Consider the following 22,095-nt stretch of genomic DNA (forward strand, 5'->3'; position numbering starts at 1 on the left):
CTTCTTGCCTGGTGAATAAGACTGCAATCCTATACTTACTTAACTGGAAATACAATACAATTTCTAAAAAGATGTCCATTAGTTTACCCTTTTAACCCCTTATACCCTTTTCAAGATACATCATTTTTCAAGCAGGAACAAGTTGCTTATTGGTAAAAATTTAAGCCTCAGAATTTTAGAGCATTTCTGTAATTAATAAAACTTCCTTCTTACACTCCTCTTTTCTTGTGACATAATTTAAGCCACTCAACAACTGTGGAATAGTGGTAATATTTGCCCACAATATTTAATTTTTTTAATGTATGTATGTATGTATGTATGTTAAAATCAATAAATAGTCGATCACCAAGAGAATAAAAATATAAAAATATAAAAGATTTTATTTACTGAACCTAGCTTTCGTCAAGAGCTCTTGACATCACCAGGGTGTAAACGGTAGTCGTTGGGAAAGCTTATATGCAACTGCTAATCATTTGCACTCGGCTCATATATGAATAAAAGAATAAAATACGATCACCGGGAGGGTTAAAATAAGAATACTTTACTAAAAATATGCTTATACTAAAAAGTTGCCAAGCTTTCGCTGGGGGAACTCCCCAGCATCGTCAGGGCTAAAAGGCCATTACAATAAAGGTGGTTTAAGTAGGTTCAGGTAACGTTTGCGCACGGCTCCTAGACCGTGTTACTGGCCCTGATTGGCCAGTTGATAACCAAGATGTGTCTATAACGTTATGTTCTTTTCTTCGGATGCCCTTCCCTATCTCTCCACTATTGGTCTTTGGAGGCATTAGTAACCTTGCATCCCCTCCTCTTCCGATAATACCAACGCCTGCCGTATCGGGGGGAGGATTCAATCTGATGTTTTCTTGTATCTTATGATGGGGATAGGGTTCCACTAACTGTGGGTTAATATCCCTTCACAATTATATACCTCTCTCCTCCTTTGTCGTGTCAACAGCTCTTATCTGAGTATGGTATGCCTCAGCAATCAGGTCTTTATTCCCCACCCCAGTCCTCCTTACATCCGTTCCCTCCCGTTGTTTGGCACTCAAACCGCTCTCATTACTCCTCCCCTTACTGATCGAGCAGGTTGTCATTCTATGCTTTCTCTCCCCTCTCCATGTGGGACGCTCCTCCTCGTTGCTATGGGCAACCACACACTCCGAGATTTTAACAAGTCTTTTAGGTGTTCCGGCTCCACTGGTATCGCTTCCTCCCTCCTGGGGGGGTGTGAGTCTCACATGGGGTTGTTGGGCGGTGCGTAGATCATCCATATCGGGCGCCCCCTCCCTTTCTTTTTCTGTACGCGGGGAGTCCGTAGCCTCTATTCCAGCGTCCACATGTTGGGGTGGGAGACTCTCTTGCTGCACGGTCCGGCGCCGGTCACCTGGCAAGGGGATGTTGATGGTATAGTTATTTACGTCTGTATGCAGGCATTCCCAGCGGTGGGGGGATGCGGCTTCCTGTCCATAACGCCGCAAGAGTTGGTATGATCGCTTGCGATGTAATGAATGGTAATTTGAGTCCCATTTCCGCAGCGCTTGTTGCGCTGGATGCAAGTCAATGCGACGATTAATTGAGCTGTCATTTGAGAACCAGGCCTCTTTCAGTAGCCGGCCTCCCTTCGTGGCATCACTAGCTACGATACAGGTATTAGCAAAGTCAAATCGGTGGCCCTCTTGCGCCATATGCATCCAAAGTTGTGAATGCTGCTCGCCCCGTTTTATAGCCAATTGGTGTTCATGGAGACGAGTCTTCAGGCGTTTGGCTGTTTCCCCCACATAGATATTAACCCACAGTTAGTGGAACCCTATCCCCATCATAAGATACAAGAAAACATCAGATTGAATCCTCTCCCCGATACGGCAGGCGTTGGTATTATCAGAAGAGGAGGGGATGCAAGATTACTAACGCCTCCAAAGACCAATAGTGGAGGGATAGGGAAGGGCATCCGAAGAAAAGAACATAACGTTATAGACACATCTTGGTTATCAGCTGGCCAATCAGGGCCAGTAACACGGTCTAGGAGCCGTGCATAAACATTACTTGAACCTACTTAAACCACCTTTATTGTAATGGCCTTTTAGCCCTGACGATGCTGGGGAGTTCCCCCAGCGAAAGCTTGGCAACTTTTTAGTATAAGTATATTTTTAGTAAAGTATTCTTATTTTAACCCTCCCGGTGATCGTATTTTATTCTTTTATTCATAATTATGCCTGGGAGTCGCATTTTTACCAATATTCTTGAATATATATATATGTGTGTGTGTGTGTGTGTGTGTGTGTGTGTATGTATATGTATGTATATGTATGTAGGTCTTTGTTTATTCGGGTTTTCTCCCACGTAAAATTGGAAGTGTCTTGGCGACGTTTCGACGAAGTCTCATTCGTCATCTTCAGGCTGGTGTTTTCAGCTTCGTGCTTCTAGGAGCAATGTGTGATTGCTCACATTGTGTGATTGCTCGCATAACTGGCCCCATTCCGAATACCGGCTGATCAGCTGGGGCCAGTTATGCGGTCGAAGAGCCGTGTGCAAACGTCGACCAAACCCATTTAAACCATCTTTGCTAGAACGGCCTTTTAGCCATTGATGATGTTGGGGAGTTCCCCAATGAAAGCTTGGCAACCTTTTTTAGTGAAGTATTTTTAGTAAAGTATTTTTACTTAAAATTCTCCCGGTGATCATGTATTATTTATTTTATATATGTATGTATGTATGTATGTGTTTGTGTATGTATGTATGTATGTATGTATGTATGTGTATGTGTGTGTGTGTGAATAAAACTTGATCACCAGGAAAAGTTAAAACGTTAAAAACCACGCAAGGAGAGCACATGTAGAACACCCAGAGTGAGGCTCCGTAATAATGAACGTCACGATATTAAGAACGGACGCCAGAATGGTGGAGGTGGGGAGGACTCTGGACACACGGAGAATCTTAAGGAAGAGAGAAGGGGGAAACGACTTGGTGGTGGGGATGATATCTTGAGTTGGAATAAGATCGAAGACCCTCCTAGACCACGGATATGGATGAGTGGGGAGTTGGAAACTTGTTTACACTCTGATGAGGGACGTGTGATACAAGTGGATGAGTCATTCAATCATGCAGCAATTACAACGAATGCTACGATTGGCTGATCTGGACCCATTACGCGGTCGAGAAGTCGAGTGCAGGTGTTAACTTACATATAAATGTTCACTCCCATTGATCTATGTACACCCTGATGAAGTTGGCAGCAGCCAACAAAAGCTAGGTCTCTATTTTTAAAACTTTTAATGTTTTGTATTTAAAACTTTTGTTTTATATAAAAACTTTTAACGTTTTAACTTTTCCTGGTGATCAAGTTTTATTCTCAATATGTATACACCCAGGAATCATGGAATTTTTATCCTATCCTAGTCTTCAACCCAAAGAGTTACTGGACTACCTTGCAAAGATCAGAAAGAAGGTAATTTCTGCCCACAGGCTTACAGATTAGTAATTGTGAGGAAAAAGAAAAGAGGAAAAAAATAGCTAAAAGTGCAGCAGGTAGTAATTTAGTAGATAATGGAACTGAAGCACAATAAAGGTCTGCTGATTTCTTTCTCTCTGATAGCCTCAAGTGGTAGTTGGGAGAAATGCTGTAGTATACACAATGGAGGTTGTTAGCTACTATTTCCTCTTTCATTCTGAAGGCATCAATAATAGAAACTGGCAACTAGAAACTTTATTACAGTTTCTTGTATAGATTTTTCAGGTCTTATACTAGCAATCTGTGCTTATCATTCTGAATAGAACTGATATGACAAAGTTCTAGCTTATAGAAAAGGTGATATTTAATGATAATTCTTTAGAACATATCACATTTTAATCTATTTTGTTAATATAAATTATTTAAATGAAGCTTATCTGCAGTATATAGTTATGTTCTTTTATAGAGCAACTCTATTTTCATAAAATAACGTACTAAGAATTAAGATATTCAATTTGTTACTAATTATCCTGTCAGTGTTGAACAATTTCCATCATTTTCTAGAGTTAATACATAAATAAGCAAAGCCTGCAGAATATGGTTTCAAGATTTCTTTCTTTCCCATCTGTAGCCATAGAAGGCATGACTACTGCATTTTCCTTCGGATAAAGAATTAACCTGTTAAATAAGAGGAGAGGGAGGAGGGGGAGGGTGCACGATGTATCTCTGCTCTCCCTTTATGTTGCAGCTGTGTGAAATAGCAAGCAACATAACACTTTCTTCGTAGGGATGCACTAGTGCAGTGGTTCTCAACCTGTGGGTCGGGACCCCATTTGGGGTCGAACGACCATTTCACAGGGGTCGCCAAACAACGCAGTCCGCCATTTTTTTCCCCTTTTCCTTAGCTGTGCTACTCCCTTTTATTCTATTGGTTTTTGAAAGCCAATAGAATAGACTCTCTTGAATAGAGTCTAATTCTATCGGCTTTCAAAAGCCAATAGGAATTGTCCAGGCTGTCTCTGCCCTGCTGAGCCCGCCAAAAGTCCCATTCTGCAAACGGTGCTGCACCAGTTGAGTAGTCCTCGACTTACGACCGGTTGAGTAGTCCTCAACTTACGACCGGTTGGGGGTCGCGGCATTAAAAAGGTTGCGGACCACTGCACTAGTGGATTTTCCTCTGGAGTATTTTTCTCTGTAATGCCTGGTTAGATCGATCCCATTTACAGGCTTCCTCTTCCAGACCAAATTTAGTTCTGTGCTTTCAGTTTTCAAAGATATATCCAGCTGAAAGACAAAGTCCTGAGCTTTTCTTTCCAACATTTTGTTGGATTAGAAAGAATAAAGAGAAACAAAACTGAACAGTAAACATAAATTAAAGCAATGATGGCACAAACAGCTGAAGACACTTGATCAAGAACCTCTTTTCAATTAAGGCCTCAACAAGGGGATCATGTAGAAATGGTGTTAAAGAGAAACCCTATAGGGAATGTCTTAACTGATTCTTTCCAATCTTTCAACAGCAGCTCCACTTTGGTCATGTGACTGGAGAGGGCTTAAGAATGGGACATTTAGCCATATTTCAAACTGCTGCCTGGAATAAACCAGGGGATTCTCTTTTTCTGGGTTTTTTTCCCACTGCTTTCAGCTGGAACTTGCCCGGTCTCAAATTTGATCCTCCTCCTGCTGAGCCCTCTAGAGTGCCAAATTTGATGCTGCTTTCTTCTCTTTGGGGAAGTTATCCTGCTGATGTGCACACAGACTGACAAGAGTTCTAAAACTTTGCATAATTCCTTTCCAACATTTGGTTGTATATGAACATACCAAAAAGTTAAGAAAAATATTACTTTTTCATTAAGGTTCTAATATAACAAATTAACACTTTTAATAATTTGATTGTAGTATATTTCAAATTAATCTCACATACTGGATGGGGATGGGAGTTTCTATATAATTCTACCTGGAGATTCTAGGCATCTCATTTTTATACCTAAACCTAAAATGGACATGAAGCCATTGCACCCTAGTGAAAACTTAATTAGTCTCCAGACAATTCCCAACTAATAAAAATCACAAAGATAGGCTTCCGGTTTGCCACGCAGCCGCCATGGACGCCTGGAAGACGAGCTCAGTCTTCATCGCTGGGGGGCCCTGAAAAGAGTCGAAAGTCGCCCTGTAAGGGCGACCAGCAAGGAGGAACCTTCACTAGATCGCGGGAGAGCAGTAGCTCTCTCACTAGGGCTGGCGCAACCCTCCAAACCAGCGAACAAAAGACCGGCCATAGTAATATGGCTTGTCACTAGACTGCAGACAGCAGAAGTCACACTTCCCATCAGGCAACTTTAAAGCAGTGCGGAAAAGACTGGGTGAGATCTACCTCTCTTAAATCCTAATTATCTTTTGTACCTGGATAAGCTGCTTAAGTATTTTCCCCCCTGTGGAGAGGGAAGGGGGATTTTAGCCCTTCCTCTAGAAAAAGTGGCAATCGACTACTCAGGGGAGTTTTAAAATGTTGAAAAAAATTTGATTGGATCCCAATCGGAATTTTATTTCTTAAAATTTATGGACTAAAATACTTCCTACTCTTTATTCTCTATTTTTATTTTCACTGAAGGTTGGAGTTTTTTCCTTTATAAAACAAAAGCAAAACTGAAAAGATTAAAATAACTTTGGGGCTCAAAGGAAAGCTTCTAATGGTAGGAGCGACATCTTGTGGCTAAACTTGATTTTTCAATCTGTTATTGTCTAAAAGAGACTTGGCTGACAGCCCAGAAAATAGATAAGACACCTGCAACCTTGAAACATTAGAAGCTCAGCTGTGCTCCTAAATCAGTGAAAAAAAAACTTTCTTTTTGAAATCCCTGACTGTAAAACTTCTAGTCTAGCACACTATCATGGAAGAAAATCAGGAACAGACTTTTCTGATGGAGGAGGATCAGGAGCAACTTCTTTACATGTTGAAAGAATTCCTCCAAACTCTTATTATAGCTGGTGAAGAAATAAGAGGCTATAGAAAAAAAACCAAGAAGGCTGCCTGGATTTGCAAACTCAAACTTTAATCACAACTAAATAATTACCTATACAGAACGCAACAGAAAAGGTGGAACAATTAAATACTATGACAGAAGACTTAATTGCTCAACATACACAGATAAAGGAAAATCCAAAAAAGAAACAGATAATATGGGAAAAATAAAAGATTTTCTATATAAACCAGAAGGAACCTGAGGTTCAAGAAGAACAGATGGAAAAGAAGACAAACAGTTCAAGACAATTACGTCGAGATGGAAAAACAAAGAGTCGACCTCCTAGAACGGCTAGTTCTTTTAAAAAAAATGGCAACTGAGTGGTATCTTCAACGTCAAATAAAAAATATAACAATACAAGGAGATCTGTTTGATGACTCAAAACCACGGCCATGGAAGATGATTTGGCAAAGAAAAAAAGCTAGAATAAGACTGAAGAAGAATGGGATTTCGGTTTATTTATGAGAATTAAAATGGAATAGACTTAAATAGATTAGATGTGTACTTTGAATATGAACCGAGATAAAGGAAATTTTAGCCATTTAAAATTTAGAAGTATAAGTATTGATAATTAAATTTGAATACTGATTTGTCAATAATGGTCATGTAAAGGTGATTAGATATATATAAGCTAAAAAAATTGAAGAATGTAATAAATGTGATTTTATGTAGTATTAGGAATAAAAATCATTAGCTTAAATACAAGATAGTAGATACGAAGAGGAGAAGAGAGGAAGTATTAAACATTGAAATAAAATAAATTTTGGTTACTAATTTAAGATATTTGGAAATTACTAGAAAATAAGAATATTATATACTGTATTATTAATTTGTTGGTGTAAATGGCAAGGACGTAAATAGATGTGTATTCTGAACATCAGATTTTGTGAGGAATTGTGATAAAGGGAATTGGGGTCATTAGGCCTACTTATGAGAATTAAAATGGAATAGACCCAAATAACTAAGATGCGTACTTTGAATATGAACTGAGAAAGAAAATTTTGGCCATTTAAAATTTAGAAGTATAAATATTGATAATTAAATTTGAATATTGATTTGTGCATAATGGTTATGTAAAGGTGATTAAGATATATATATAAGCTAAAGAAAATTGAAGAATGTAATAAATGTGTTTTTATGTAGCATTAAGAATAAAAATTACTAGCTTAAATACAAGATAGTAGATATGAACAGGAGGAGAGATGAAGTATTAAACATTGAAATAAAAGAAACTTTGGTTACTAATTTAAGATATTTGGAAATCATTAGAAAATAAAAATATTATACCGTATTATTAATTTGTTGATGTAAATGGCAAGAACGTAAATAGATAAGACGTGTATCCTGAACAACAGATTTCATGAGGAACTGTGATAAAGGGAAATGGGGTCATTTGTAATTTGGAAATGAACAATATTAAACATTAAATCTAAATGTTGATGGTAAATCAAAATTGGGAAAAAGTCATTAGGTTATTGATTGTCAAAAAGATTGAGTGTTAATATAAATAATATATATATAAATTAAAAACTATTGAAAAAATGCAAGAAAGTTGCTTCTATGTGATTATTAGAATAAAAATTGTGTTAATTCAAATATGAGACACTGTATATTAAGAGAAAAAGAGAGGAAATATTTACTGTATTAGGTTGAGATTTGTACCAATCATATTTGTATGTAATTGGATTATTGTAACTGAGTCGCCACATTGCTTTTCGATTATGTAGTTGTAATATTAGAAAACCAATAAAATTTATAATAAAAAAATCACAAAGATAAGCTAAAGTAAAACATCACTTGCCCATTTTTTAGACTTGAAGTTTAAATACAGCATGTATCTTGAATAAATTCAAACCCATGAATACTATTTCCACTCTATGAATCCCCTTTGGCAATAGAAAAACCCTTTGTCAAAAAGATATTGAGAGTTTAAGTTGTCTCCGGTAGGAACAAATTCTCTCTCCCAATTTCTTTGAGACAATTAATTTCATTCATAGATGCATTTTCATTCTAAATAACCTGTAAAATTATTGAATATATACCAAAATGGAGACCTTTATTCAGTACATATCAGACTTTGCTCTAGATCTCTCAGAAATATTGAGTTCTGAAAGTTGAATAAATTAAGAAACCAATTTTGAAAATATACCAAATGCTTTTCTTTTTTACTATTAGCACAACTGAGCACAAATAGATCCAGAAAACTACACACTTATCAGCCTGATCTCAATACCTGGGAAGATTCTGGAAAAGATAATCAAACAACGAAATCAGTGAACACCTAGAGCAGGGGTTCTCAACCTTGGCAACTTTAAGACTTGTGGACTTCAACTCCCAGAATTCTTCAGCCAGCTTTGCAGAGGAATTCTGGGAGTTGAAGTCTACAAGTCTTAAAGTTGCCAAGGTTGAGAACCCCTGACCTAGAGGCAAACAAAGTCATTACTAAAAGCCAACATGGGTTTGTCAAAAACAGATCATACCAGACAAATCTTATTGCATTCTTTGACCAAGTGACAAAATTAATGGATCAGAGGAATGCTGTGGATATAATTTACTTGGACTTCAGTAAGGCATTTGATAAAGTAGATCACAACCTACTACTTGATAAGATAGGAAAATGTGGGTTAGACAGCATCACCACCAGATGGATTTGTAACTGGTTGACCAACCGCACTCAACATGTAGTCCTCAATGGAACTGCATCTATATGGAGAGAAGTATGCAGTGGGGTATCCCAAAGCTCTGTTTTAGGCCCACTACTCTTCAACATCTTCATCAATGATTTGGATGAGGGAACAGATGGAGCCAACACTCCAAAAGATAGGTTTAAGATACAGGATCATGACAGATTTGAACATTGGACGCTATCTAACAAAATACAATTCAATGGTGAAAAAAGTAAGGTACAGTATGGGTGTTACCTCGCTCAATAGTAGTAGCTATGAGAGGGATCTTGGAGTCCTAGTGGACAATCACTTAAATATGAGCCAGCAGTGTGCTGCAGCTGCCAAAAAAGCCAACACAGATCTTGGCTGCATTAACAAAGGGATAGAATCAAAATCACGTGAAGTATTAATACCACTTTATAATGCCTTGGTCAAGCCACACTTGGAATACTGCATCCAGTTTTGGTCACCATGATGTAAAAAAGATGTTGAGACTCTAGAAAGAATACAGAGAAGAGCAGCAAAGATGATTAGGGGACTGCAGGCTAAAGCATATAAGGAAAGGCTGCTGGAATTGGGTATGTCTACTTTAATGACGAGAAGGACGGGGGACATGATAGCAGTGTTCCAATATCTCAGGGGCTGCCACAAAGAAGAGGGAATCAAGCTGTTTTCCAAAGCATCTGAGGGCAGGACAAGAAGCAATGGACGGAAACTAATCAAGGAGAGAAGCAACCTAGCACTAAGAAGAAAGTTCCTGACAATTAATCAGTGGAACAACTTGCCTCCCAAAGTTGTGAATGCTCCAACACTGAAAGTTTTTAAGGAGATGGGACAACCATTTGTCTGAAATGGTATAGGGTTTCCTGCCTAAGCAAGGGGTTGGACTAGAAGACCTCCAAGGTCCCTTCCAACTCTGTTATTCTATTCTAAATATATATTTACTGCAAAAGGTTACAGAAAGTTTTTCACAATATGGACTGTCATGAAATAATAAATTACAGTGTTGACATTAAAAATGTGGCCCACATGTAAAAACTCAATAACCGCTTGAGCTAAGATTTTTAATATGATTTACTGATATTTTTGGAGCAATCCCTATATAAAACTAAGCTATATAAATCACACTGATTTTAATGAAACTAAATGGAATTATGTGTTCTCAATTGTTCTGTAGAAATCAAAGCACATTGCTACATTTTAGTTGGTTCCTGTCCAATATTTTAATGTCCTTACATTAATTACAGAAATTTAGATATAAATTCCTTTTACCTGAATTTCAGAATTTGCATACTATTACATAACAAAGTACTTTGACTTGCATTTGGCATTAATGCTTTTAGAACCTGAACAGGATTTTTTCAGAAAAACAAAAAGGTCTTTACAGTCAATTTAAAAATTATTTATTCCAGGTGTTAAACAATAATTTAATAATAGTTTAGGAAAACCACATGATACAGAATACAAAATGTACATTTTAAAACAGTTTCATATACATGCCTAATGCACGCTCTGCATTGAACAGCAAAAATCTGTCCGAACAATTTGGTCACAGACTCCAAAAGAACAAAAGAAAATTAGTTCATCTTTATATATTACATTAGAAAAAAATAAAATGTATGCCTCCACAAATAAGCATTTTAACATAACATACAGTACTTATATTACCACCACAGTTTTCTACATATTCATAAGTGACAATTTTGTTATTAAAGCTAGTCTGGGTTTAAGTTCAGTCTGCTGGAAGCTTGGCTTCCATTTCCAACGTAGTCCCCCACTTATGACCATTCCAGCAATGTTTTCTTACTCTTGCAAAATATAATTCGTGTTTACAATAAGTATTTCTTCTTGAAATTTTAAGCTGGCAACATACAAATATTACAAAGTCTATATATCAGATTGTATATGACTGCCTATTTTTTTCCTTTAAATCGAACAAGAGTTAGCCCGTTTTCTAGGAACGGGCTCTCGAACCACGCTTTCTTTTTTACATATACAAGCTGAACATATTGTCTCTGACAATCTCCACAGTCCCAACCTAAAAACACTATTTGACAGACTATATATTACACAGTTACAAAAACTATTGCTAATAGCAAGCCAGGTTGTTACAAAAGAGAGTGATGGATTTTCCAGCACCTTAGTGCTCTCTAGCATGAAATATATAATGTAGGGAAGCCAGAGCACATAAAACACACTGGTTATACGAAATAAAACCATAGCATAACGGCTATCTGGGCTATGTCCAGTTTCTGCAGCAGTATCTACTTCATGACTAGGAAACCGAGCTCTCCTGTCCTTTATCTCTTTGGTGTGCTGCCGGCAAATTCTAAATATGTGGAAATATGTAAAACAGATTATAAAGGCAGCTGGAGCATAGAGTAAGCACACAATAAATCCAGTAAAATAGGCATTGGTGAGCCAAGAAGCTGCACACCATTCAAAAATGTCTCCATGATAACCTGGCTTTCCCCAACCAAAATAGGAAGGCAGGAAGATAACACCCGAGTATAGCCAAATCAAAATAATGCAGATCCTCAATCGACAGGGGGTGACCAACTGGTTATAGGAGAGTGGTTTTGTGATGGCAAGGTAGCGATCCACACTAATGAAAGCAAGGCAGGCCATAGAAACACTTTTCAATACAGAAATGACATACACAAAAATTTGACAAGTTAAGGACTCATGAACACCTACAGAATAGTGAAGCAATGACAAAGTAGGAATTAAGCAACTAATCCCAACAAAAAGATCAGCATATGCCATAGTCTGAATAAAGTAGCTGGTGGTATAATGATGCAAAAGTGGAGCACAATGAATGACAAAAATTACTGTTAAGTTACCAGTAATAATTAAAAATGTTAGTAAGATAATAACAACAGTCTCAAGGATGCAAGTGTCAATGGTGTTATAATGTCCAAATCCAAAAGGGCAGGATAGATGCTCAGACACATTCACATTACTATCATTCATATTCAGATTCTTCCATTCAGTCCATGTGAACTGGTTCATAGTTTGTATTATTTGACAATATAGTCGGAATTCCAGTTACTAGCGATCCATTGTTCACCTGCTAATCTTTTTCTGTGCTTCGATTTCTCCATGTAAATATTAACATTGCTTCTGAATAATCAGCACTGAAATCAAGAAAGCAGGCAGAAAGGCCACTATCCAGCTTCTTCTTGTACTCTTTCCTTTCTCAGCAAAATACAAGGCACTTTTAAACAAAGCCAATCATTCAAACTACACTTTTGAAAGGCAGAAATACAAAAATAGCAGGGTGGGAAGAAAAGAAATACACAAAGTTGCAGTTAAAAATTCTGGAAGTAATTTTCCTGGGGAAGGGAGGAATTTAAAAAAAGAAAGCCATGTTAAAAATGTTCCATATGTTATTTTTTAAACCAAATAACAGTATTGTTTAAGAACAATGTGACTAAGAAATCCAGTAAAATGGTATATGGTATCTTTTGGCTTTCAGATCATAGCATTCCTTGTATCATCTTAATCAATTCTGCATTTGTATGGATATTGTTCGAACACATGAATGCAAACTAGCTTCAATAGTCTTTGGTGATGTGTTAAGAAATATAGTTAAAGTAGTAACTGATATATGGAGACTCCTGTCACCCCTTTGATGAACTAGATCTTCTCTGTTTAGTTAAGATAAAATAAAATAAAGAAAAGGCACACACTGGCATAGTATTAGAGCTTCAACAGCTAATTCAGTTTGAAACACGTTGCCGACCTTAATGTGAAAATGTCAACAAGATAATCCAAGCTTCTCACAGAACACGAAACTGTCTTGCATTTAATGTCAGGAAAAACAAAGTGAAATCATTGACTTCTGAAATTAGGCTACAACTGCAACAACATAGGATCATTAAAGTGAAGTTCATAGCTCTGTCCCAGTCACTTCTCACCTCTATAGCAATCTCCATTTTTTTTTCATATGCTCAACACAATGCTATCATTAACTCTCATCTACATTTTTCTGAGAAGCTAATGAAATGTTGATTTAACAAGAAAAGCTGTCATGGTACAGTATTATTCCATTTATTTTCTGGATTCATTTTTTCAAATGCTGTGCATGTATTTTCTTTAGTAATTAAAATAACCATCTGCTTCCAAAGGCTTGTATGATGTGGCAAAACATTAACCTATTCATTACATTTGCAATAAGGACACATCCATGGGTTACAAAAGTTCTTTCAATACTCACTAATAAGCAGGCATTCGATACATGCAGCAGTCTTACTTTCTAACCTATCTCTACACAAATCAAATGCATTTTTAATTAAGGATCCAAAGAAATGCAAATCATACAGTCTTAAAAAAATAAAAATCCAAAGTCACTTCAATTTTATATTAAAGCTCAGGTGAAGGGCTCTTTTTTTCCCCTTTTCCTTTTTAAAGTCCTGGAATCACACTTGTGCTATTTAATAGTCCATGGTGTGGAATTCCTTTCATGAGAGGGAGAGTAAGTATTTTCTCTGCTCCTGCTGCAGCAATGGAATAGAAGACATCCTTTTCTAAGTTTCACGCCTCATGTTCCTTATCACCACGAAGTGCTGAAAATCCTTATTTTTAATGACATCCATAACATGTTGACTGTGATATGCTTCCATAAGCAGTCCAAACTACTATAAAATTAATATTGATTGCATTCTCTTCCCGAAGCAATAAGAAAGTGTATTTGGTAATACACTAGCTTTTGTCTCAAAATGAGGTATAGATGCTATCCTATTTGCTGAAAGAGTGTTCTTTCATTCTTTACATATTTCCTTGTGATATTACAGTTTTCACCTAAGTCTGCCCCTTCTCTTCATCATTAGCTGATGCAGAAAAACTCACCATCAGGAAGGTGACTCGGTCCTTCAGTCCCAGTCAAAAGCACAGCCAATGGCTATTACAGCTGAAGCTGTCACTAGGTAACAGTTGCCAGGCACAATGCTAGCTTATACCCTTCCACAGCAATCCATGAATAAGGATGACAAGGGAAGATAATGAAAATGACCAACCAAATTAATATATTAAGGACTGTAGGAACAGAGACATTTTTGTCAGCTACATTCTTCCAATTAACAAGCCATAAAATATTCAATGGGGTTAACACTACAATGTCCAATACCAAAGATGTTTTTACTGAACCATATACCGGAACAACACCAGTTAGCAAGTCAGCAGTAATTTAATTCTTACTGACAAGAATTGTCTATTAATTATTAAGCTCACAAAAAAGTAACAAAAAAATTCCTACAGTCAATTGACATTTCAAATTTGAGTCATTATAACAACTATAACAAAGACAAACATGTAAAATGTACTATAAAAAACACCAATGCATTTATTTCTATGAATGCACATGATAATAATCAAATTCTCAACACATGCTACATTGCAAACTTAGATTATTATATATTATCCAAAACTACAGAATCTCTAATAGCACTATAAAATTGCTATCAGTGTAGTAACCTAGTAATTGCATCATTAAAGATCCTAAAATTATACCAAATGCAGGAGTTGTTTGTTTTCTTAAAAGAAAATGCTCTGATGTTAAATAACTACATTGTTTGACATTATTGGATTGCTAACATTTCTACTGGAATACTTAGCATTTTGTAAATAGGCTAAATATGAATGAATTGCTGTGTTCCAAAGTAACACTTCATATATTTTATTTCTATTTTTAAACAATTATTTTGGCTAACCATCTTACAACAGTGACTCCCAACAGAATACCTGGTTTAAACCACCATGATCCCTGACATCTAAAGTATATAATATGTCTCAAAGCGAAAAAACACATCAACAGCAGAGCTCACCTAACTATCTGGCCCAAATACCTGGAAAAAAGCCAGGTCTTTAGAGCCTTATCATGGTCAGGGTCATCTGAATCTCCAGGTGGGGAATGCTGTTCCACGGGGCAGGTGCAGTCATAGAGAAGGCGTGACTTCTGGGTCCAACAGGATGGTATTATTAGACAGAAGGTATCCAAAGCATGTCCTCCCCAATAGACCTGATGGGGCAGGCAGAAACAACAGGGACAGGTGGTTTCTCGAAAAGCCTGGTCATATGCTATACAGGTGACAATCAACACACTGAATCACACCCATAAGTCTATATATTGTATAGCTTTGTCTCACATACATTTTTACTATTTTCATCATCCTCATTCTCATCCATCTTCTACCTTAGACAAAAAACGTCAAATACAGTATTTAGAGAAAATTCTTTGGTCTAGAACAGAGACTTTCCAGGGGAGATGCCCTGCTCAAAAGAACACTGTTGTGGTCTGAAAAATGTGCTATAAAGTGTTTTTCCACTAGGCATTCCAATGTTTGTTCATTTTGGTTGCAAACAGTATAGCCTCAGCTATCTGCCTTTTTATCACACAGTATTATTTTTATAAGTTTAATTTTAAGATTTGTTTTATTTTAAGCTAGTTAAATTTATGAAATGTGTAGCTTTATTTTATAGTCAGTAAGTTTCAAAGAAACTCAGTTAACAAAGCATAAAATTTGATTTTACATTTTTCCCCTTGAGCTAGCATCCTCAAATAATATTTAATGTTTAGGGTCTGTAGGCTGAAAACATCATCCACCATATATATTTGACATATTGCAATATTTCAGGGTATTTTGACAGATAGCAGTATTACTAACTACTGTAATTCAACTACAACAACTCAGGAATAAAGGTTATTTAGCAACATATATTTAATTAAACTTGATGCCAGAAATGAAAAATGTCTTTTTCATCCTTCAGAAATCCTCACTACACATAACTCTAGAGAACGGGCAGATTTTAGATTATAGATTATATCTTTTTCAACAAATAATGACATCACTGCATTTATATAAAAAGGCTAATGTTGGAGATGCAGTACAATTAATAACTTATTTAAACATCTTTCTATAGTGTCCAACAACTGTTCCGTTTAGGAAAAGTGTTACTTGTATTACATGCATTACCTCAACTTTGAGATTCGATATTTTCAAATGTTTATACTATTTTAAAGTTTATCCTATTTCATGGGAGTTGACATCTGAATAAACAAAGATTTTCTATACTTTACTTACAGTTAAGACATGTTACTCAGCATCAGAAAGAAAAACATGCAGCTCCAATTATTTAATGGTCTACAGAATTGATCAATATAGATAAGCTATGGATGATTGTAACTAATTATGTCCTCCATTCATTTAAAGGGTTATTATACAAATGTATCTATGTATGCATGTAGCTGAATATATGCCCTGTTTTTGTTCCTTTTTTTCTTTTATAATGTTATGTATTCTTGTTGGGGGGGGTTGTATTTAGTTAGGGAACAATAAAAAGAAATTCTAAATTGCTGAATTCCTTGTGACAAGGAAGTGTTTTAAGGCATGAACCATCTTACATCTTATGATCACTTGAAGGTACAATTTGAGCATTTACAGAGACTTTTAAAGGAGCATATTAGATTGCTAATATGTCTAGATTGATGCCATATTACTTATTATATGTAACATGGGGGTGTTATTGTACAATTCAGCTATAACAAAGTCTTGTGGTACTTTAAAGATTCAAAAATTGATTAAAGCATAGGTTGGACTACATTACTACGCCACATTATATGGTCTACATTAGCTGCCTTGATGCTCCACCCTAATGGAAGGGAATGTTCCTATATTCCACAGGACAATATTCCATGCATCTGAGGAAGATTTCATTGCACAACTGCTGTAGCAAGTATGTAGGTTAAAGTCTAAAGAGCTTTTTTTTTTATTTCAGTGTGCAATTATTTATTTTTATTATTTTTAAAAAAATTTGTACCCAGAAGAGTGCTTTGCTTTTTGTGAACTGGTGTTTCATTATAGTATAATGCTAAGCACAGAACCAACTAAGGAAGAGGCAACATCTAATTTTGGAAGGGCTTCTTAAGCCAGTGAAAGTGAACAATACAACCTCTCAATTCCTGGGAAGTCAGAAGCAAAACTGGCATGCCAAAAAGATAAAACAGCTTCCCTACCAAACATGAAGGAATTATGTGCTGCTAGAAGTACAACTAAAAGACTGAAAAAAGACCCACAGACACATAAGAGAAGTTCCAGACTGGAGGCTACAAATACTCTATATCTCAGAGAATTTTTACTCAACTACTCAGAAAGAAGCCAAATTACTACTAGCCTGTATTAATCATTACTTCATTAATACTACTGTATTAATTCATTACTGCAGAATCAAGACTATTGCAACAAAATGTTATTATACTTAATGGCCAACATTAGTACTACCTACAGTACATGCCAACTGTGAAATTAGTATCAAGTTCAAAGTTAATTTTGTTTAAAGACCAGTATAAAACAAAACAATCAACAAACAACATAAAAATAGAACAGGAAGGCCAGATACAAAACATAAGCTAATGAAATAGAAAAGAATTTTACAACTATTGTTATAGCAATAAATAATCTCTAATATTAGGAAACAATTGTTATTTGAAACTGTTGTTTGTCCTAAGTACTCAATATTAGTGACATTAAACTGAAATTTTAAGACAGAAGTAGGCAAAAATAAAATATTTTGTGTATGTCTATTCAGAATTATTCAAGATTTAACCACAGTTGTACTATACTGACAAATATGGGGATTAGTAAACTTGGATCCTACTTACTGGCAGCATAATAGAATTTGGCAATATCCAGGGAGATAAGAGTCTATCTGGAGCCAAAAAAAAGAGTCTGTACTATAGAAGATAGCAAAATGACTTGGATACTTCAAGGAAAATACTATAAGAGACTGTAATTCCCCTATAAAAATAATAAAATGTGGGCAATTGATTTTACAGCACCTATATTACATAGCCACAGCCAGGCAACATATGGAATTATTTGTGTCTGCCTTCCAGAATAGATGACGGCAGAACATTAAATTGATGCTCTTCTCAACTGAAACATTGTGATCCAATCTAATTATCTTGCCAATACGAAAATATACTACCAGAAAAAATGTTCCTGGGTGGGAGAGGCTGGTCTTGTTGATTTCCATGTCCAGAACATGTTGTGTCAGAATTTCTTTGTCTTGTTCATATCCCAAGGGAGGGAAGAATCCTGTAAAAAGCCATGAAAGTACAGATAGTCCTCGACCTACAAAGCTCAGAATTTTGATCAGAAGTCATTGGAGTTATAATTTGAGGCACCACATGACTGCACTCAATTTTTTCAGACAGAAACCCACAAAAAAAAACCTCAGTCACATGACCATGATATGCTACAACCAAACATAAAAGTAGTCATGTGATGAGGTAGAAGTTGTAATTTCAAGGATGGGTCATAACTTTTTTGAAATGTGTTGTATGTCTAGTTTAACGAAGAGAAGGACAAGGGGGACATGATAGCAGTATTCCAATATCTCAGGGGCTGCCATAAAGAAGAGGGAATCAAGCTATTTTCCAAAGCACCTAAAGACAGGACAAGAAGCAACGGGTAGAAACTAATCAAGGAGAGAAGCAACCTAGAACTAAGGAGAAACTTCCTGACAGTGAGAACAATTAATCAGTGGAACAGCCTGCCTCCAGAAGCAGTAAATGCTCTAACACTGGAAGTTTTTAAGAAGAGACTGGACAGCCATTTGTCAGAAATGGTGTAGGGTTTCCTGCCTGAGCAGGGGGTTGGACTAGATGACCTCCAAGATCCATTCCAACTTTACTACTATTATTATTATTATATCTTCTAATGATCATTAAATAGCCGGTATAGTTCCAGGATTAGCTGTACAATTTGTCTAGAACAAAGTTCCCCAACCTTTCTGGCTTTGTGGACTGGCAGGGAAAGGGAAAGTAATGGTTCCCCGCACATGCATCAGCAAGCATGCACACACACACAGCTCCACTTGCATGAGTGGTGTGCACACAAATGGAGTGTGTGTGCACGCCCTCACCCACTGCTTGCACAAGTGGGAATGCGTGGGCGCACTCACCCATTTCCATGGCCCAGTTGCAAACAGCTCATGGCCCACCAGTGCAGGGCTTTTCAACCTTTTCACCCATTGTACCACTTTTAGGATAAGGCAACATCCGAATACCTCCAGTCACCCAGCAAGGTGTCAAAAACTTGACACCCCCCCAAAAAGGAAAAAAATGATAAAGTACAGGTAGTCCTCAACTTACAACAATTCACTTAGTGACTATTCGAAGTTACAATGGCACTGAAACAAGTGACATATGACTATTTTTCACACTTATGACTGTTGCAGCATCCCCAGGGTCATGTGATTTATATTCGGATGCTTGGCAACTGATTCATACTTATGACGTTCACAGTGTCCCAGAGTCATGTGATCCCCTTTTGCAACTTTTTGACAAGCAAAGTCAATGGCCGGGGGGGGGGCATGGCCAGCTCATCATTCAGATTGCGGGGTGCCTGTGGGGGGGAATCCATGGGTCTCTGGTGGAGGGGGGTGGGACTGGGATAGGTGCCTTCCTTCCCTCCCTCTCTCCCATTGTCCCTTCCTTCCTTCCTTCCTTCCTTCCCTTCCATTGTCCCTCTCTCCCTCTCACTGTCCTTCCCTCCCTCCATCACTCAGTTTTAATTTCTTGGATGGTGGTTCCTTTGCTGAATCACTTTCCTTTTGCACTGTAATAATTAAGGTGAGCAGTGTTAAGTCCAAAATAAAGGAATGACTAAATCTCTTGATACAGGAACAATTGCAAAAACTGCATGCCAAGATTCTGGTGCAAGAAATCTCAGCCTTTGTGTAAGAACTACACAACCTCCCATAAAAGACACCCCAAAAACTGTTACCATTGTGAATGGGCAGGAGGGAAATCAAACTTTTCAATAGGCATGTTACTGTTTATACTCTGAAGGGCAAATATGCTGCTTGCTAAGTGAAGCCCCAGGTCAGCGGGCTACGTGTGTGTGTGTGTGTGTGTCTGTGAGAAAGGGAGAGGGAGAATGTATATGAATATGCATATGTATTTGTGCATATATTCATATTTTATAGTGCTATTCCAAGTTCATATTATCCAGATTACATATTTAAATTTCATCTTGTTGTATATCTGTAGCATGAATAAGCCTTTTAACATATTCTGATTTGATATTGTTTTTTAGCCAAAATGTTTGTCTGAAAGTACTTTTTTAACTATCCTGAATTTGTCACTTTAGTTTTGGATATTCTGAGTATTTGAATGCCAATTCTTTTGTTCTGGTTAATGACTGCAATAAAGTTAAGATGATGATAATGATAATGCAACCCAGAAGGGTGCAGTAAAGTTGAGAAATATTGAAAAGAATAACACTTTGATTCAACTGATACAGGAGAGTATTTATAGCTCAGGGTTGACATGAGGGATCCTTGGTACTCTCTGAGCTTGGTTGTTTTCTTGCTAGTAGGGAATGGGGTTTGCTGTTAATTTATATTCTAGTAGTGGTTTCCCTGTCAGTGTAGGGAGGAGTGATCTTAGAGGTTTTTTGCTTCTTTGCAACAAACCTCAGAGAGCGCTAAGGACCCCTCCCTTTGATTAAAATTGGCAGACATTTGCTATGAAAAATAAGGTAATTAAAATTTGGGGGCCAAGGATCTTGATGTTTAACATATTACAACTGACAGGAAGAAATAAGAAACTCTGGAGAAATCAAATAGATCGAGATTAAGAGAGATTATAACTGCTTGAAAACTGTAGCTAATCAAGGAAATTACAATTAAGCAGATTCAAACAAGGGAGTAGATTGTCCCAAGCAGCAGAGAAATAAAATTCAGAAGACATGGAAAGGCGTCAAAAGCTGTTGATAGATAGAAAGCAAGCGGAAAGCAAGCGAGTGAGCTGGGCAGGAATACGAAATCGGTGTTTCTGAGTACACGCCGATTCACGTCCCTGCCTATTCTCGCTCACTTGCAGGGGTCCTGACCAACCTTCACCAGACGGGAACAGGGAGGGCATAAAAGAGCAATTGGAGGCAACTGGAGTTTGGCCGCCGCTGCCGCCACTGCCACTGTCACTTTGTGACCACTTTGCGACCTTAAGATGTCAGGGAAAGCCAAAGGCTGGCTGGCCATCCTGCAAAAGCCCCAGTGGTCAGAGCTGCAAAGGGAGGGGAAGAGGCGATCGGGTCCCACAACCGTGCCCGGGGCGATTGTGTACTTTATCCCTTCCCGACTCTAGTCTCCAAGCCTTGCTTTGCGACCCTCAAAGGGGTCTGGGAAAGCCAAGTTGGCTGGTCGTTTTGCAAAAGCCCCGGTGGTCGGAGTTGCAAAGGGGAAGTGCAGGGGGGTTGGGAACGAAGAGGTGATCGGGCCCCACAACTGTACCCGGGTTGATCCCAGTCTGTCCGGGCAAGATGCGCAGACGGCGAGGTTGGTTGGTGTGACATCACTGGGCAAATCCCACTGCTAACTTTGCAGCCTCGGGAAACCACGCTGCCTCATCATCCCCCGCCTTCTCTTCTCGGAGTTGGATCTTTTCTTTTTTCTTTTCCTTTCTCCCCCCCTCTCCTCCTCCCCCTCCCCCTCTTTCGCAAGTCCCACCCAGCCCCGTGTGACTCTCCGTGCAAGCATGCGCGCGTGTGGGAGAAAAAAAAACTTTTTGGAGCGCCTCCCTGAACATTAAAAAAGCCACCAGGGCTGGCAGACAGACACCTTTGGCGAGCCGGGCAGCGCAGGCTGCAGCTGCTGCTGCTCCTGCTTGCAAAGTGAAAGATCCTCACCTTCCCTCCCACTGCCGCCACTGCCACTGTTGCTGAGCCAGATGGCTGCTGCAGTTCCTGCCCACTGCTTCCTCCAAAAAGGAGCGGCGGTCGCGCTCGGTGCAGCCAGAAATCCAGTACAGCCACTGTTCTTCCACAGGGGGAGGAGAGCATGCAGCAATGAATGAGCCGCTTCCCCGCTCGCTGCTTTTCTTGGGCTGCAGCCGCACGCAACCCACCAGAGGGAGTCCGGCAGCCGCAGCTCTTTCCCCGTGCGTTCTCTG

At 38.0% G+C, this 22,095-nt stretch overlaps 2 protein-coding genes across 7 annotated transcripts in view; both read right to left on the reverse strand.

Annotated features, from left to right (window-relative positions):
• Positions 1-1,165: 1,165 nt before the first annotated feature.
• The window catches only part of LOC120310494 (rab GTPase-activating protein 1-like), an 87,759-nt gene continuing 66,829 nt past the window's right edge, over positions 1,166-22,095 (reverse strand). For 4 of the 6 annotated variants that reach the window (XM_039348948.1, XM_039348950.1, XM_039348951.1 and 1 more), the window contains exon 13: positions 13,172-15,159. In XM_039348948.1, the coding sequence (XP_039204882.1) occupies positions 14,962-15,159 (198 nt within the window). In that variant the 3' untranslated portion in view covers positions 13,172-14,961. The other 2 variants (XM_039348952.1, XM_039348953.1) reach the window with 2 other exon arrangements.
• Positions 10,555-13,032, reverse strand: GPR52 (G protein-coupled receptor 52). The gene has a single exon (XM_039348955.1). The coding sequence runs from the start codon at positions 12,150-12,152 to the stop codon at positions 11,067-11,069; it is 1,086 nt and encodes a 361-aa protein (XP_039204889.1). The 5' UTR covers positions 12,153-13,032; the 3' UTR covers positions 10,555-11,066.

Source organism: Crotalus tigris, unplaced genomic scaffold (assembly GCF_016545835.1).
Source record: "Crotalus tigris isolate CLP2741 ecotype Arizona unplaced genomic scaffold, ASM1654583v1 scf7180000018217.1405312, whole genome shotgun sequence".
Lineage (NCBI taxonomy): Eukaryota > Metazoa > Chordata > Lepidosauria > Squamata > Viperidae > Crotalus > Crotalus tigris.

Coding starts and splice junctions, on each gene's coding strand:
- GPR52 (XM_039348955.1), bottom strand. CDS start 12,152: ATGAACCAGTTCACATGGACTGAATGGAAGAATCTGAATATGAATGAT.